The sequence below is a fragment of the Mizuhopecten yessoensis genome, unplaced genomic scaffold (genome assembly GCF_002113885.1).
Source record: "Mizuhopecten yessoensis strain PY_sf001 unplaced genomic scaffold, ASM211388v2 scaffold8365, whole genome shotgun sequence".
NCBI classification, from domain to species: domain Eukaryota; kingdom Metazoa; phylum Mollusca; class Bivalvia; order Pectinida; family Pectinidae; genus Mizuhopecten; species Mizuhopecten yessoensis.
In genome coordinates, this window is record NW_018407511.1 from 158,857 (window position 1) to 178,428 (window position 19,572).

The window sequence follows — 19,572 nt, forward strand, 5'->3', positions numbered from 1 at the left end:
TAATGACAGGAAAACTTTGTCTCTTGTCAATTTTTCCACATGAATTGTTCATGTATCAAACTATATTATCATGAAGAATTTTGTGATAAGATTATAAAAGAACTTTCTTCACTAAATTGTCCCTTAAACATTTAGTCTTTCCTCCAAAAGAGTGTTACAAAGCTTTGTTAAAAGGACTGTGTCAAAGTTTTGCATTGATATAAATTTATTGTTGAAACTTAATCTATTCTTGAAATAAAAGGATCAACTTCAATAGATGGCAAACCAATAGAAATCTATTTGACAGTAATTTTAATTGCGTTTTTGTCTGACACTGTGTAAGAGTCCCATCTTTTCTCTGGATCATATGGTTCCCATCGACTTGCCGGAAATATGTGCTTATTTCTGTCATACCAGCTACGAAGACACACTTTACCCGCGTGAGATTCGTCCTTTTCAACTGTAGCGTCACTAACAATCCTTACATCTGCGTGAACATCAAAACTGAACAAGGGCCCACTCTTGCCACGGGCTTTGGTGACGATGAAATCGTAGAAGCTGTAATGATGAGGAATGATCAGATCCTCCTTGACGTACATGATTTGATCAACAGTCACTAACTTGAGGTCATTAAACTCCTTCCGTAATGTCTCCAGACATTTCTGCAGAAACTGCTGCATTGTGTTGCCTTTACGCATCCTCACCTGGCGCCGATGTCCAGACCCGTCCCAGTAGCTGTATGTAATGTCTATCTCCTCATTCTTCAGCTTCTCTTGCTTCCCCACCCATTCTTGTCGCAGCTGTTCTCTGCAATTAGAAGTCGAAAGAAATGGAAGTTTTCATAAATAAAGTTGATTTAAATGAAGGAATATTTTTAAATGTTTAGATGTAGGAAAAATCAAGGCTTTTCTTTTGCTGAAACTGTGACAAAAAAAATAACAAGTGGCCCAATGGACCTGTATTGCTCACCTGGTATATATATATTCAGTGCTATAATATTCAGATTTCATGGTAGCATATTTCTGCCATAAACTGACTTACGTTTACATATGTCAATGTGATTTCTAAAAAGATGTCAACTTAATGAGTAAAGATGTTGACATGTTCTTAGATCATGCCGACAGAATTTATAAACTACATTGACATGAAACACACATTTCGGAGATAATTTTGCAGAGATATAGGATCTCATAGTAGTTAATTTAGCACTTTGTTTTCATGCTTTGGTGATATTTGGAAAAGTTTGAAAGTTTTAACACATTTGACACCTGAGATGATGTAAGCAGGTCAAGGTCTTTTATTCAAACAATTTTTATAGCCCTTCATCCCCATGAGTTATAAGACAAATACTACCATAACAATATATATATATGGGCAGATTGGTTGAGTGGTTAACACTCCGGCCTCCCACATATGCAGCCAGGTTTCGATCCCCTAAGTCGTCGTACGCATGGATATTCCGAGAAAATATTTTTCTCCTGCCTACACAAATCCAGCAACCCAGGTGGAGTATTAACTGGTCTGGGGTGGATGTTTTGGTATCTATGCTGTAGCATTCAAGTGTGGTGGCACTATAAATGATACCATTCGAAGCACGTTCCCACTACAAATAGAACACAATACATCTCCAGCACACACACAGGCATACACACATAGGGAGATATTAGCCAGGTGGCATAGGGCTAGTAGTTAGCGCCTGATAAGGCAGCTCCTGCGAATTCCTCAAAAATTGTATTGACTAATGTATATATGCTAGTTGTATCAATTATATATCTATGTACTGTAAAGCGCTTTGGAGTGGCTTATGTTAGCTAGATAGGGCGCTATATCAAAATTCAAATGCTGTAAATTGTTATTATTATATATATGTAGATCCTACCTGAGCTTGTTTTCCTCCTCCTCTCTGTCCCTGTCTGGTAAAAAGCTGGTGTCCACATTGGGGTCCTTCCCTGTCAGAACAAATGGCACATATATATCATCATACATACCAACTTGTATCATACCTACATGGTAATTATATATAATCTCTTCATCAATAACAAACGAGTCATCTTTTGAAATAATAGAAGACAACCCTAAATTCTCATTGATTGATTTGTAACCATGTGTGGTTTGGTAATATATGATATTAACTTGCTGTTACTGTATTCAGAAGCATCAGGTCAACATTCACTTCACAAGTCACAATGCTCTCTGCTAAATGCAGTATTTTTCTCTCGATGATTTGCTTACTTGGGTGAAGATGTGTTACAGGGACCTGAAAAGTGACATCGACCTCAACTTTGTCATGGTCAATGTCACTTCCTCAGGTGCATATAATTATAACATAATCACCTCAACGAAAGTCTGTAGTTGATCAATATTTATGTCACCCTGATGTGTAATTTACTGAAAAAACAATCGAGGGGATCAGGCACAAGTTCTGACAAATATCAATATAGAAAAAATAGTTATATATAACATGTGATGACAAAAAGTACAACAACATTCATTCTAACTGACATAAACAAGAGGCCCTGAGGGCCTGTATTGCTCACCTGGACAATTAAAGCTATCATTGGAAAAAATTCTCTAAATATAATACTGCAACTTTTTCAAAATATTGGCTCTGTCTCTCAGCAACACCTCATTGAGTCCTTTCTTTCTGCCACTATGAAGTGTGATGGATTATAAACATTTATCCCAATTAACCCCTATTGGACCATGCCAGGGGAGCTAAAATCAGCACACAGAAAGGTAAAGGTAAAGAGATGGAAGAAGGAGGGACAGAATATTCTAGTTGCAATAGTTGTCCACTTATTCTATATATGGACATTCAAAACTTGTTTACTGCAGTTTATTTCTTAGTTTATAATACAGATTAATTATAAACTGTATGTACATGTAACTCATTTTTTGTTACAGCAACTGCAAGACTACTCAAACACAATTTGTAGGATCCATAAATAGTAAAACTAGAACGTTTTTGATGCAAATTTCATTCTCATTAATATAACTACCGGTAAACCGGTAAACTAAACCAGTTTAATTCTACAAGTTACTTGTTAAGGAATGTTCAAAAAGGATTTTATACTGGCATCACAATCAGACAATTTACTTTCCTCTGAATCAGGATACCAATAGGCTGAAACATGCTATGTACTTTAAGCTTGACATGTGGCTTACCAAGTCTTTTCCTTTTTCCTGCTTCAGCTTCTTTAATTTCTGTTTCTTCTTCTTTATCTGTCTCCTCATCTTCATCATCCTCTTCTTCATCACAAGGATCAAAGGACAACATTGCCATCTGAAAAGATGTAAATCTGTTTTAAAAACTTGGACATTATTTAATACACTTTGTTTGCCAAAGCTTGTATAGCCTACAATGTCAAATTGTTTTCCAGATCCCTGTTACAATGCAGGCAAAACAACTTTTCATATATATATAAACTCCCCTTAATTTTGTTTTGGATATAACTGTAGCGCGACTGGGCCTTGGCTGTTCAGTTGGTTACAGTTTTACTCACTAAATTCACTACGCCTTATGAAAAATACATTCATTATTGTCAAGCTGTTTTTAGGAGTAGTCTTACAAATATTTACCCCATTTTAGCTATTGGGCCACTCCGCCTCCCTGCTCCCAAAGGAGTCCCATTCTTTGTATGTTCAAAATCAAGTAAATATTTCATACCAAACTTAGTCAAAATATGTCAAATTTTATTTCAGTGTTAATCTTATTACCCACATATGGCCCTGTCATTCTACACCAACTTAAATAACTTACCGCCAGGTAAGTTACAACTGGTCTCTTTTGTATGAATTTGTTTGTCTAATTTTAACAAGTTAAGTCCACACTAAGAGTAATTTGTAACATTTAACCCTTTCACTCCTAGGTATCTTTAATAGACTCTACCATACATTTATCTGGGTGAATCCATTATGGTCTACAGTGGTGAAAGGGTTAAAACATCAAGGCAGTGGCATGTTTAGGTCAGAAGTTGCAGACTAAAATACTGTACATGCCATATTTCAGTTGGCTCTGTTGGTGATTTAAACAATTCCCGTTCTTGATCTCTTGGTGTGGTCTCTTCTTTCATGGCCGAGGCCCAAGTGTGAATAACTAATTCTAAAACTTCTAGGCAGTTCTGGCCAGTCACAGTTACCTTCATTTGTTCTTTCTTTTTTCTGTCTTTCTTCTGTTGATCCAACATCTGTGCCTCCGAGTGTTTCTTTGCCAGCTGCTTTTCTCGTTTCTTGATAACATCTTCCTGTTTTGCCCGCATCTCATCAAGTGTTACCAGACCTATAATTTACATATATCTTATAAATCCAGAGTGATCAGACCTACCAGTGACTGACAACTCATCGATGGTGACAAGAATTTCAAATATATCTAGCTACATCTCTATAATTGTCTCTTCATCCTTATAATGTCTCTTAATCTCCTAATGAAGTAATCCTTTCCTGAAAGTTCTATTTAATTTCCTTTCAATATAACCAAGATAGCCATTATTGTGATCAACCATTTACAATATTTACCAATAGTATTTGATTTCAGCTGCTGTTCAATAGCATCATAATGTGTTGCAAATTTGTTCTGTATGCTGCCGATTTTTAATTCTTCTTCAATTTTCTTCTTCTTTATCTCCATTTCTTCTTGTTCCTTCTGTCGTTTCTTGATAAGGTTGGCCGCACGACCTCCCTCTGAGGCAGCACCTTTATATTGGGCCATGATGGTTGTCAAGGAAACCACACCTTTATATCTGTAATGAAAAATTTGGTGTATTATATTACTACAGATAAATTTAGTACACAGATAGTACGTTAAACTTCCCATCAGTTTCATCAAAATTAAACAGCTATTAAACCTGTCTGAAATATAACAAAATAAAGCTGATAAAATGAAAAATAAAGTGACTTCAAAAATCAAAAATAAAGTGACTTCAAACATCTCATGGATGTAATAGTACAATTTTTAGATTTCAACATCTGCTGACCAGTGAGTGTTATGTCAGATTTCCTTTTGAATATCCTCATTTCGATCTATAGATAATACATGTAATAAGTAAATTAAAATGTTAATGTTTTTCGTGTTGTATGAGGTTATTGTCATATAACACGATATCATAAACATTTTTACTTATTTTTATCTATTGATCAAGTAGATAGCATACAAGAAAATATGAACTCAACTGAAGTGTGCACTATAAAGATCGAGGCAGGACCCAAATCGCATTAGTACCCAATTCTGATCACTCTTTTCAAAAATACTTTTAAATAAATAAATGTGACATTCATTATAAAATGTTTAAATGCTGACAAAGATATATTCATTTGAAGTAAAAAATATTTCAAAATTCAAGCTGCGATCTGTATTGGGTAAGTGACCTTTGAATTAACACTAATTGGTAACAAATTTCCCAGGTAAGCTCTTCAGCTTGCAATTGGTGTTAATTTCGGGTGATACAACCATAAGCTAATAAAACTCATCTGAATTTTCAATGAATGAAGAAAATGATGGTTTGGTATCCATTTAATGCATTTATGGTAGTCATCTTAAGTCTTGTGAGCAAATTTCTAAAAGTGACCCTCTGTAAAAGATGTGCATTAATTAGGTTGCCTTACAAACGCCAGCTGTAAAGAATTTCCCTTTAGCTCAGCGTAGAGCATCGGGCTGGAGAGCCAAGGGTCGCGGGTTCGAGCGCCAGGGACGGCACCATCTTTATCACTATTCCTCGTCCTACTTGGAGACATATAAAGCCATATACGTCTCTGTTCTACTACACCTCTTTATGAAGGACCTTTTGCCTATCTCCACCGGTGTGAGGTTGTTTCGCCCAACTTTTAGTCCGGCTTAGTTTTGTATGACTAATCAGTGGCGGATCCAGAGACCTATCTGGGGGGGTTTCCAAATTTCCTGGGGGGGGTCCAAGTGGGACAAAATTGAGGAAAATGGTGAAAATACATGATTTTTAAAGAAACTTCTCAGGCTGGGTGGTTTCCTGAAGCCCAAAAAAAACCTCTGGATCCGCCACTGCTAATACCGCCTCATTTGAAGTTTTTCTAAGTCTTTTTTCATTAGTCTCATTAGATTTGTAGGTGACACAATACTTTTTCAGAGATGTACTAAGGCTAGTCAGTTAATTAAGACTTTCCAAGTTGTGACACAAACACTATGAAAAAATCATGTGGCAAGAGGCCATCAATGTGCTGCAATTAGATATAACTGGAAGCAGCAAGCCCGTCTGTTTTAAAGCATGAACTCTTCTCATCATTTGCAAGAAGATTTCTAAGGGGTAGCTTATATTATGGACTTTATCTTCCTTCTTGTAACTTTTTCAACAACCAAACGTTTGTGTTCAATTATATTTTGCGATCATAAAATGGAATAATCAATTAGGAAACAGTGCCCTTCAACATTTTCATAACACTAGCCTAAATGAGTTATCGCCTAAATGTTCAATATCTTACCGAAACGATCCAAAACGTGTAAACCCTAGTTGGCTTTAGTCGTTGTCTATATAACATATAACAACACAAAACTGTTCAGAGTGCGTGAATAGTTTCTGTTTGAACGGAAGTTATTACAGGAAATAAGCGTTTACGCATGCCTGATTTACATAGAAACAAAATGGAGTTAATGACGCGCCTGAAACAGGCTTCTGTCGAAACAACTCCTGTAGATATTGCTAACAACTTAGAAACGTTACAATTCGACAGTGCTCTGTCTGCAGAGGAGGTGCAACTTCTCCATCTCCGTAACAGGACACATGCAATCACAGTGTCTTCATGTGCACAAGCCACATATTTCGCCAGTGTTCTACACGAAGCAAGGTGCTTGTTTGAAAAGAAAATCTGAGAGTGATATGAGTCAAAGATTTTACAGTATATTCGCATTTATACCATTTTCAAGCAGTCAAAATATATATATTATCGGTATTTTAATCATTTCTAGTTCACAATAATGCTTACAACTTCGGTTTTGTTTCAGTTGTGGACTTCATCATTACCACTAATTCCTGTAGGAACTCTATCTAAATAAGAGATTTATAACGATATAGAACTCTGTCGTTATAAATCTCTGATTTAGATAGAGTTCCTACAGGAATTACATTACCACACGCCACAGGGTCAGTGGTTCGCTTCTAATTATATAAAACATGACAGAAAAACATTTGTGACGGTGGTGGGTTTAGAGGAGGAAACAAATGTGACAGAATTTAATTGTGCATATGATAATGGTAGATTTCTTGCTTCGGCGATAAGCATTTCCCTTTAGCCCAATTGTTAGAGCGGCAGACTGGGCCGGGGTTGCTGGTTCGATTCCTAGTTGAAGCACACTATTCTCTATTCTGTTATAAGTGGTCGTTGGTTGCCCTCCATGTTGTGACAGGGAACATGAGTAATGTGGTGTTTGATTGCAAACGACGTTTAAAGGGGGTGGGGGTGTTAGTGTAGCAGGTTTTAATTGTACAATAGCTATGTTTATGGTTGCCATCTAGCTTTACACTAGAGCGAATTACCCTTTAACTCAATCAGTACAGCAGCGGACTAGTGACTGGAAAGATGGATGAGGTGACAAGTTTGATCCCCAATGAAGCACAATACTCACTTTCATTTTACACACCAAAATGAGCATCATCAATATTTTAAACAAATCATTTAAAAACAAGATTTATGTGAGAAAGGGTCATGGTTAAAATACAATCACATACTGATTTGATTGGAAAAGGTTAACAACTTTCCAAAATATAAACATGAAGGAAAAAAAACATAATTTATTCTGGTTTTACTATCATTGTCAGTATCCCCCATCAAAATAAGTATAACACGGAGAAAAGGATATCAAAAGAAGAAATAGCAAACAAAACTAAGATTAGTAAAAAAAAAATTAGATTATGTCTAATTTATTTTTCTAAACAAAAATGATAATTTACCTGTTAAACAAATTATGTTTGGGATTATCAATGTTTCTCTCAGCAGCATGACCTACAACTAGAAAACTGACATGCTGGAGGTTATATATTGGGTATATATATAATCAGAAAATAGATAGAAAACAGTATCTATTGGGTAATAATCAATGCTCTCAAGGGTATCTTATTGATGTTTAAATGTTTTCTTTTAAAAAATAGGATAATACACACAGGTCTACTCAATAGTGACAGTTTCCACCTAGGTCCTTGAATAGGATAGGCACCTGAGACTGGCAGCTAGGTGTTTCCACCAAAACACTGACTGTAGTACTCAGGATGGCTATAAGGCATTAAAGGAGGGACAAGGAGTTGGAAGAAGTCACTAGGCATGTCTTTGTTTTCTGTTGTTTGTTGTACAAAGAACAGGTTTGATGGTATTCTGGTGGCACATCGATAGCCTAGGTTCATCTGGCCCTGAAAGTCTGGTGTCAGGGCCAGAGGAAACTTGGGCTAGGTGGCTCACTGACCTTGTTGTTGTCATTCTGTACTTCATGGTGACAGTCAATTCTTTCTCCTGATCTGCTCAAGATATTCAACCCAAACCATTGGTCAAAGTTGGAAACACTGTCCAAGGTCATTAGTATGATTACTCAAGGTGTCTGTAAATAATTATATAACAGGTATTTGTTTTACTGAATCTCACTTCTTCCTTCTTCAGTGTTATATTGCTGATATGTATTCCACACCACATTACAGTACCCAAAGGTTGGCCTGGCAATGGAGGCATATAAGCATTAGCCTTTAGTTTCCTAGTGCATTTGGCCCTAAATAACTTTAATTGTCAATGGTCCATAAAACAATTGCTTTAGGTTGCATCTCGGCATCCCTAAAAGTCTGTTTCTTTGGCTGAAGTGTACAGAATAGATGGTCCACTTGAATTCCTTGAGCACCTACTTAGCTGGTTGTTTTTTTCATTTTCCCAAGTGATGCAAGTACCTTGATCCTTTCATCTGGTCCCAACATTATTTTGTCACTCGGATCATAGTATGACACATTAAACTTTATCTGCCTATCCGGTATGTCCACTTGTTGAGTGTACGTGTCTATAGCCTTTTGGTACTACTGTACAGCGCCTGCACTCCTTTGGTGGTAATGGAGACACAGGCATCATCCCAGGGATCTCTGATAAATTTCATTTGTAATTAAACAAAAATGAACCAGACATGTTTTTCCCTGTGATGGATGATTTGGAATCCTTACACCCAGCCTCTGGATCCACTGCTGAAATTTGTGAACGTTGTCTTTGCTTTAAATAAAGATCTGAATCAAATTTAACTTTGATATTTTTCCTCTCTAGACTCTAATAAGAAATACAAATGTACCAGGTAATCTAAAGGGATTTGGAGTACATGTGATTTAAAGTGTTTCAATTTTCTTTACAGGACTTCCTATAATAGTCATGCTTAAAACTATATTACATGTAAGCAAATACAAAACGTAAAGAATTATCACTGATATACAAGTTTAAAATATGATTATAGTTTAGAATTACATATCTGTTTCAGACAATTGAAAAAACAGCTAAAAAGTCCACAGAAAAGAACAGCCAAGATATTGCAGGATCGTGAACCTCGTGACCCCCTGAAGGTCGGAATAATTGGCTGTGGCCGCCTTGGGAGTCAGCTTGCACACTGCCTACTTACTTATGGCGATATGAACCCTAAAGACTTAAAGATATCAACAAGGAGACCAGAAACTTTAGGTACCTGAAATACGTTTTGATTCTTCTCATAATTTTTTTTAAAATTCAAAAACAAGGAAGTGTCAGCAATAGACATTATACCAGAATATACTCTGAAATGTTTTATTACCTAGGAAAGACTGAAAATAAATTCTTGAATGAACAGGACCCTCAATCAGTATAAAAATGTGTGTATTAAGATGCTGGTTATCTTTGCTGAAAATTACAAATACTCTGAATCATTTAGTTGTAATAAGTTCAGTAGTTTAAGTGCTTTAATATTATGATAAAAAATTGAAATTTGAAATTTTGATATTTTAATTTTTTAGACTTGTCAATGAAAATTTGACATTTGAATTTCTCTTTGAATTCAACAGAAATATTGAGAAAGTTATCATTTGTTTTCTTCAACAGAATATTTAAGAAACAAAGGAGTAGACTGCACCCATGACAACATCAAGTTGGCATCAACTTCCCACTTGATATTTTTATGTGTGCTCCCGTCACATGTACAGACAGTCGCTGAGGAAATTAGTGATCATTTGCCGCGGGCGTCCATAGTGTACTCATTTGTCAGTACCTACACACCCAAGAGACTGAAACAGCTGCTGGGAACCAGCAATGTGATAAAACCGGAGTATAGCTGGTCAGAGGAAAGTGAGAGAAACAGTTGGAACTGTAACATAAATGTAAATTCAGCCCTTGAGGATCCAGAGATAGTAGAAAAGACGTGTCCCATTGGATACAAAAAATCAGGTGAGATTTAGTCTAATTTTGATTCATTATTGAAGGACCCTCGTACAAAAACTGTAACCTAGTGTTGGAAACTGTTTTTACCAGCCTAACTATAGCTTTGATAAATAGTTTCTGAAAAGATAGCCATACTTTCCGGAATTTTTATGAAAATTAAACAAAATGTTATCAACAGCAGTGTTCTGAGTGTAAAAAAATTTGGCGGGGCTACACTGGGACTCTTACACTAGACTTCAGATTGTTATGCTATCGCTCTAACCAATTGAGCTTCCTGGTCAACGAAAGTGTACGGGTGCAACTGTGCTACAGTTATATCCAAAAGGAGGTTAAGGGGAGGTCACTGTATGTAGGGAAAAACAGAGTGTGATGGGACAGAGATCATTTAATTAAGCTAACTTAAACAAAAATTCTACAAAATGACAGCTGTATAAAAGTATTTATTTTTTTATGATTTACTTAATATTTAGTGCTTAATGTGGGACCCACTGACTTTTAATTTAGTCTAGAAAGGTAACGATATGCATTGAGTGGCATTGCTTATGTGGCATACTATATTCACTGTAATTAGCATCAAGGGTGCTGATGGCTGAAATGGGGGGGTTCTTATTAGGATGATAAAATGTAAATTATGATAAAAAAAAGCTGTGCAACTTCAACCATTATTACAAAAGGACATTATGCACATACAAGTGGGGCTGGATAATTTGAAATCAAATATTGCATCCACTTCACAGGAGGTTCAGTTATAGTCACCAGACATACAATTCTTATAGGGGGAAAGGTCTTTATAATTTTAGTTTCCTCCACCCCACCCCCCAAAAAAGGGGGGAGGGGCACCTATAGGGGGAGAGGAACTTATTTCAGCAAATATGATTTTGCTGTCTGTTTCAGAATGCTTTGTGATGACTCAGGAGAAACTGGCTGAGATAATGATTTTTGCGTTCATCAACATGGCAACCACTCTCCGTGTAAATAAGGAGGATGCCCTCAGTATCCTCCACATCGTCATGTTTGAGGACACGCCAGAGGACCATCTACGTGAGGAGGACTTCATCAGGAACTCGCGTGACCAAACAGGGTATGGAGTGAGAAAATAAGGAATATATTACTCCCTGAACCATAAAAGATTTTTTATGTTTTATTCCATTGAATGTAGATACCTTCATTTTTACACATCATCAAATGTTGGTTGTTTAAATTGCCCTTTGTCCATGGTCTTTAGTTCTTCCATTGTCTGCCCTGAAACAACTCTTGTTATCACTAAATCTCAAGAAGACTGATCAATAAATGGTTGAAGTCTTGAAAACTGTTCATGAGTTGAATTTTATGAATACTGGTATGTATTCGAAAATTCAACACAAATTCTTAAAGTTATGAAATAATAACAGTTAATAGGCATTCATGAATTTGAAAATCATGAACTTTCATGAATGTTGAATTTATTAACCTTCCCAAATTATTACAATTAGTTAGTGTAAAGGACATTTGATATCCCCTTATTGCTATGTCAGTCTATTGTTGGTGTTTCAGCCATGTAACATGCTGTGTTATGTTTTTACAGAATGTTTCCGAGGTTCCAGCTAACCCAGCTGACAGAGGTAACGACATCTGTGCTCAAAAGAATCTCGACATGTCAACCACTCAGGGCAGCATTTTTGAAAAAATATCTTGGACTTTTTGATAATTATGTGCAACAAAAAGCTTACGAAATGTTGAATGGAAATATGTGATACAAGCTGAAAATATTCAGACTGAGACATTGCAGCATCAATACCTGTGATACCTAAATGTGCTATGTTGTAAAAAAAAATATCTACATTAATGTGATTAAATTGTTATTTTTCAATTCAAACTTTTGTAATTTTTTCAAAGTTGAGTCACATCTAATTAAAAAAGTATAAGTATAGTCTACCTTAGTAACAAGCTTAAGATGCTTCAGACATTTTATCCTGACTGAAACTTGATTGATTCTGATGCAAGTCCATCCTCGAGTCTCCAGGGGTTACGCTCACTTATGCTCTCTGCACCCCTGGAATATGTAATAGCAAAATTGAAGACACACAAATTATAGTTAATTGATTGGTCTTGAGTAAAAAAAAAAACTGACTAATCACGAGACTGGTCCTTTGGCGATTACAGAGGAGCGACACACACAGACTGTCAATTTTTACTGTTACTCGGCCAAGGATGCAGAGAGCGTAAGTGAGGGTAACCCCCGGAGTATCCAGGATGATGTAAATCTACTCTATTTTGAAACATTTATCACTTCTCTGAATTGTCCTTTCACATGACATTCTCATTTCAAACTTTTTTCCTTTCTGAGATAAGTCTACTCTCATTATAAACTTTAGGTGCTAATGATGTGAGAAGTACTCTCATTTCAAAATTATGTAATTTCTAATGTTAAATCTATATTCATTACAAACTTTTGTGCTTCTGGAGTAAGTCTAATCCTTTTAAAAACTTGATTTGCTTTTTGAGATAAGTCTTCTCTCATCAAAGATATAGCTAAAAAGTAATGAAGTTTTACTGAATATTGTGCTTTTTTATCATATAACCATTCTTTTGAATGAATCAATGAAAGTATTTTATCTGTACAAACAATCGACACTCCAAACAGATTTTAATTTTAAATACAGATTATGAAAACTTAAAGAAACAACCGCTAAATAAAGTTTATTTAGTATTTCTACTCATAACTTCACTGTAATGGCCACATAAACACTGGATACATTGTAATAAAGTTCCTCAGGGTAATCGCACTTCACGTGACCCAAAGATAACAGAAAGGGCAGGTTTAATAAAGATACCAAGTGATGAAAAGGTTGGGTTATTCTTATTTATTTATTTTCAAATTACTGATAACTACTTTTTCAACAGTTTTGTATAGGACTTACTTCCCTTGAACCAATACAAAATTGTTGGGACAATTTCACAAAGATTAACAGAGCACAATAAGTTGTCAATGTATTTGCTATGAATCAATTACAGTTTTTTACTCTTAAAATATTTCAGAATATACTAGGGAAGGATCGTCTCTACTACATCAGTTTCTCATGCCTCCATAATAGGTGCATTCTAACACATGGACATGAGACCTTGTTACAGCTATATATATTTGGACCTAAATTAAGGTATTCACAGCCAACTAACACAACATATTTTGGCACGAGGCTGACGTCAACCTCATGAACATACAAGTGGCTCTGTGATTTATCCATCTTTCCAACGGTACTAAGCATTTTTTTCGTATAACAACTAGAAATGTAGTTTTTGATGCAAGAAAGATAGGTTTGGTCGTTTATATAAGCATGATTGGGGTGGCATTTTCACCGAAAGTCAATCTAAACCCCTAAAATGTCATCCTGGCAAAATACTAGCCGCTTCCTACCAACTCGGCTAGGGAGACTTTCTCTTTAGCTCATTCGGTAGAGCGCTAGACTAGCAAACCAGGAGGTCATGCGTTCGACTCCTAGCGGAGACTTTAAAAAAATAAAGGCTGTTGCTTACATTTTAATTAAAGCAACATGGCAGACACCTAGAAGATTTGTTTTTCTTGCCAGGTGAAATGTAGTGAGATATTTTTATATAATTTCTTTGTAGCAATGAATGTGCTTGGCAAAATATTTAAAACTGTACTGAATAAATGTTGAAAAGACGCAAATACATGGGGTAAGTATACGATTTTATGAAGAAGAAAAAAAGCACCAATCAAAACTTGCATTTTGTTTTTTGTGCTTTGATAATTTTGATAGCTACACATGTATGTAACTCAATAATCTTTGGCTGATTTTCCAACGAATGAAAGCTTATCCGCTCGATTGTAGTGATCGAGGCAGGGTGGTGTTTCCACGGACTAGTCGTTGGTGTCCTATTGGAATAAATATTTATTAATCACACCATCGTTTTTTTTCCCTTTTTTTTTTTAATTAATTTTTAAAGTCTATTTGAATACCATGCAGAATCCTGTCAGAAAAAAACATGATAGATATGTAAATATTTTAAACTGTTTTAGGAATTAAATAAGGGATAAAACTAATTATACATTCATGCATTGAAAAGTGTATACAGTGTTTTGTCCTTGTCAGATATTTCTAGAAAATAGTTTTAAGCCATAAAAGAAATTCTGGGGGAGTTACTTCCCTTCCACCAGTGTTGCGGTCATCTTTAGATCCCTGTGTACCTAGGTTTGCACAAAGACGTATACGTCTCTGGTTTGCACTAGATTTTTTTTTGTGTTTGACTTTTTATTTTTCTCTCCTGATGTACATTTTGGACAACTTTTAAACAATGTCATACGAACATCTAGACTATGTTACATGTTTGGTTGGAACCTGCCTTCAACAGGTGCACACCTTTTGTTCAGACAATGGGCTACTGGAGGTGGGGTTATGTCATGCATGCATTACAAACACTTCTTTTTCAAAAGTTTGATTAGATGACATGACCATCGAAAACGTAGACAGGGAAATATGCATTGGTATTGTATCTCTATTTCCTGAGCATTAGTATTACGTGCAAGCATAACAAACATCACATCATATACAAGTATAACAGGCATTGGGCACACTGGCATAGCCATTTACCTGTAGCCGTTAGGCCTACATAACTGTGTTTTATTCCTCAAGCCAAAAGACTAACGGCGGTGTCTTGTATTACAACTACATCTCAGAATATTTATTGTTCGGATCTTAGATACAAAGGAATTGGGCAACAGGCAAAGCCTATGAGCGCCCTGTCCTCACAGTTATAAACAGTTTACACACGTCATATTGAATTGAAGTAATGATAAAACATGTATATTATTATGTACATGAATATTGATATGTGCACGTCATTATTATTTTTTTGATAATTGTTGTACAAAAACTAGATTTTACAACAAATGGCAATTAAAATGATGCTGGTGGACAGAGCACATAGTACAATTATGTACTGGTATCATTCCACACAGCAAAGTCATGTGGAAAAGATAAACAAGTAAGTATAATCTAGTAAAAGCGTCTAGTATCTTAAATGACTACAACTTAACTACACATTGCATTACAACGAGTACTTTAAATCAAATTCGAAGAGAGCTTCATCAGGTGTTCCGGAAGGGGAATCGTCTGCTTCCTCGTCTCAAAACGGAAACCGAGGTAGTCGAAACGAAGCAAAAATGCACAATTATGAGCACAATCAATGAAACTTCGACCAACATGTTACACAAGGAAATAAGACATTTCTCATAGAGATCGAATTCGACATGTAAATACTGTAGCATGGGGAAAAGGGGTAATTACTTTGAAAAAAGGGAAAGTTCATGATGGTAAAACTGGAATTGCCCCGGTTACGGTACAGTTAGGGGTAAAGCAGCCCATGTTGGTCTGTCCGGCTGATGCATATGACTTTTTAGCGTCCTTTATTTCAAGTTCAGGGGGTATAAACGATTGATGTGGTCAGTAATTTCTTTAGTTTACATACACAATATTGTCGATATATCAGACAGTAAAATTGAAGGACTTGGCAAGGATTTTGTTATCAGTCCTGATAAGAGGTTTTTAATAAATTCAGCCTCATATTTAAACAAGTCTGCCAAAAGAGGGACACGGTGTCTTTTATAATCATGTATATTAATCGCCGTTACCCTTCTTTGAAAATAATGTTCTCATAATAAGCGAGGGCGTTCTGTCAGTTTTGTATTGGGGTATGGCAAAGAGTGGAAAACCCAAAAGATCTGATAGAAGAAACGTTTCTGAGGAGAGAATGCTTAAGGTTGTTCAAAACATTTGTTTGACAATGGCTCGGTTGAGCAAGCGATAAAACGTTGGTTATAAGGAATCGGTTGAAGTTTCGGAATCAAATACAAACGAGGCAGGTACATATCCTTATCATTAATTGGTATTCGGAAAGATTGTTATAAGAGAAGCATGATAAGCTAGAATTTTGTTGTTCGAAAAATTGGAAAATGTATCCTTATCAATTGGTATAAATCACATCGAAAATAAAATAAAATAGATCTTTAGGATGACAAATTCGTTATCTCCGTTGGTAAGAAGGAGATACGGGTTTCTTGTCTCCCGGTGATGTTTTGATATTTTGCCGAGCCGAAGACTTTCTTTGGTCAATTGCCAGTTTTTGTGTTGCCATACCTCTGCACGGACGGTTAATAAAAATTTCTGCATCTACCGTCTTTTGTACATGACCTTGGGAAGGTAACTCATGGAAATGCTGCTAGATCTGGGCTGGCATCAAGTTCGCGTTGTATACTGCGAAAGAGCTTTGACTAACTCCACCGGTGAAACAAGCTTACTTAAGGGAATCCAAAAGCATCCAACTCACAATTGTGTTTACTGGATGTAAACACCAAAACGGTAGACTGTCTGGATGTTCTGACCGACTTGATAGACATAAACATTGACGCTTCCCTGGGGTTGAAGGCTGTTGAATTCAGGGTACCAAAAGTGAAGCCGCCGATTGATGAGGTCAGGAACAGCTCTTCACCGGTACGTTTGACGAGTCTGTCCAGAAACGACAACCCGAAAGACAGTTGCAATGATTCAAACAGAAAAAAAATCTACACTGTTTTCTTTTGATTATTCTGACTTTGTCTAGTTTTCTACATTGGCAAAATCTTTCGAATTTCTGTTATGGTGGTCAACCGTAAGTCTGGAACGTGAACCCTACAATACGCTCACTGCTACACAGTGTGATTTCTCTAAAACAAAATCAATTTGATGGATTCAGCTAATGTGTTTTGAATAAATTATTAGTTAAAAGATATTTATTATTGAAAAATTAATTATGTATAAGCAATTGATTCCAACTGGGTTTTTTTTATAAAAAAATGACCACTTTATATATAAAATTTCTATAAAATTAAATTTTGAATTAAAAACAAAATGGCGAAACAAAAAAGGAACTTAATTGTGACCAAAGCTGTTATCTAAGCTGTTAGGTCGGGGGTACTTTCGAACGATATTTATTGTTGAAATCAATTACTTATAACAATAATTTCACAATTAAAATAAATATAAAAATTCGATCACTGCCTTTCATATTTTATTTTTTTAAATGTAGAATAAATGAAAATTGAAAAAGAAACTTTCGGGGTGACAAATATTTGCATCGATAAATTGCCGAATTACATAATGTCGAAATTCTAAAGAATAGATGGTGATAGTAAAATCTTGATGTTTGACCTATATAAGGTTGACTAACTGAAGCTGGCAGCGAATTACATGTAACACGTATACTTTACTGCCTTTCCTTTTTTATATTTTATTTGTATATGTGATTTGTTTATTCATACGTTTGTAGTTTAATAATGTGCATTATTAAAACATAAACACAAATGTCAGCATGACTGTTGGGTGAGTGCCTTTAAGGTAATGCGTGTGTTTAACTAACTAGCGAATATTTATTCCAGAAAAAAAAGTTTATTTTCATTGCAATTCAAAATTCACGACGGTAACGATTTCCGCTGTGAATTTTCCCAAGGTATTGTCTACTTTAAAAACTGTCCCAATTTTCACCCCCTTGCTAAAGCAAAAGCACTCCTATTTTTCATTTTGACGTCTGAACACTTACTGTAAATAAACCGCATATAAAAAGGAAGAATACCGTTCCCGTCCTGTCCGTGATGTTGCTAGGTAATGAACAAATATTATGCGCGACCCCCAGAGATGTCGTATGTAGCCCTATATGGTTCGCCGGTCAGTTTCTCTCACCACAAGAGCGAGGTTCATTAAAAACTACACGTTAAGCCGCACAGTCAATATTGACCCAATCTACAATTGCATAATGCCTTTCCAACCTTTAATTCTACACTTAATGTTTGTTTGAATGCTTTTGAATAACACTTCATACAGTTGTTGAATGAGAATGTGTAAATCGAACGACAATATTAGAGATCGAACGGGTCTGATCGAAGGAGCTGACTGACCATAGGCCGGAGAAGGCAAATGCAATAAAGCGTCTCTATTCAAGCGACCACGACTTGACCATGGTCTTGTGGAAGAGAAAATAAACATACGAACATCATGGTAGCTTTGTCAGAATACATCTCGTGGAAAGTTTTTTCCCTGATGGTCTAGACAAATTAACTACTGGTGCAATAAAACGCTGATCTTCCAACATATTCTAACAAAGTTTTATTAAAACCCAAATTTTTAATAATGGTCATGCGTCCTATAAGTATCCTACCATAGCCGAGAGAAGTCATATATGCATTTACGCGCCTTATCCAATGTTTTACTATTGTCTAGGCAAGCCATTTGTTACTGTCATGAGATGATTTTAATTGTAAGAAAATGTCTATTTCGGTCTAGGAAATGCAGTCAACTGTAAAACAAAATCAACTGTACTGTACCAACGCCTATAAACCTTATCCAGTATTATTTATTGAAGCGCGAGGACCAGCCTCAGTGCATAGCATGTCACGAACCATTTACAGTAAAACAATTGATTACAATGACGTTCAGCCAACATCAGCATTTTTTTCATAATAATTTTATGAATTCTTAGTTTCTTGTCAAAATAGGATATATTTCTACAAATCTAAAGTACCAACAACTGCTGATCTGTTCAAAATATATACTAACCATAGCTAGCTTTACTTTTCACATTGATGTTTTTTCTTTTTCTTCTCCGTTTGTAATAATAACTTTGTTTGATGTTATGTCCTTTAAAAAGTTGTATTGGCCTCAATGGCATTGGTTGTGTTGATGGGATGTTAGAAATGTAATTATGATAATAAAAACCCGCTCAAATCCTAAAGTTATCGCGCTGTTTAATACGGCAAATGTCGCCTGTTCAGGGTCGAAGGGTAAGGAGACCCATCATACTAAAATACTAGTGAGCAGTCTCACAAAGAGAAATTAAAAATATCAATCAATCAATCAATCAAAATTTATTTTAGTATCACGCATCTTTTACAGAATAACATATTACAGTTCAGATAATAACATTTAAAACGTTAGAGTACGTTAAAATGTGACGCCCAGTCGAACTCTGCTTATGAGACACTATCAGAATAAATCGTTACATTATGTACATCATACATCAACATTCCATAGATAAGACAATCATACTTCACAATAAACCAAATGAGATAAAATTCGATATAAGTTATAATACTCTATGTTCAATAAAATAATTCTATTTCTAACTTGTCTTAAATTATCATTGCACATCGTTATCAGTTAAAAGTGGATGTCTGTGTTTTAC

The 19,572-nt window shown here is 35.6% G+C and overlaps 2 protein-coding genes across 2 annotated transcripts; one reads left to right on the forward strand and one right to left on the reverse strand.

The window, feature by feature from the left end:
- Positions 1-274: 274 nt before the first annotated feature.
- Positions 275-6,526, reverse strand: LOC110455725 (protein FAM50A-like). The gene is made up of 6 exons (XM_021506043.1): positions 6,427-6,526; positions 4,495-4,718; positions 4,119-4,258; positions 3,145-3,262; positions 1,859-1,928; positions 275-786 (listed from the first exon to the last, which is right to left on the reverse strand). Exons 2-6 carry the CDS (start codon positions 4,685-4,687, stop codon positions 276-278), a joined length of 1,032 nt encoding a protein of 343 aa, XP_021361718.1. The 5' UTR covers positions 4,688-4,718; positions 6,427-6,526; the 3' UTR covers position 275.
- A 44-nt stretch (positions 6,527-6,570) lies between these two features.
- On the forward strand, positions 6,571-12,224 carry LOC110455724 (NADP-dependent oxidoreductase domain-containing protein 1-like). Its single transcript, XM_021506042.1, has 5 exons — positions 6,571-6,789; positions 9,437-9,633; positions 10,027-10,368; positions 11,257-11,443; positions 11,927-12,224. Exons 1-5 carry the CDS (start codon positions 6,587-6,589, stop codon positions 12,093-12,095), a joined length of 1,098 nt encoding a protein of 365 aa, XP_021361717.1. The 5' UTR covers positions 6,571-6,586; the 3' UTR covers positions 12,096-12,224.
- Positions 12,225-19,572: the final 7,348 nt, after the last annotated feature.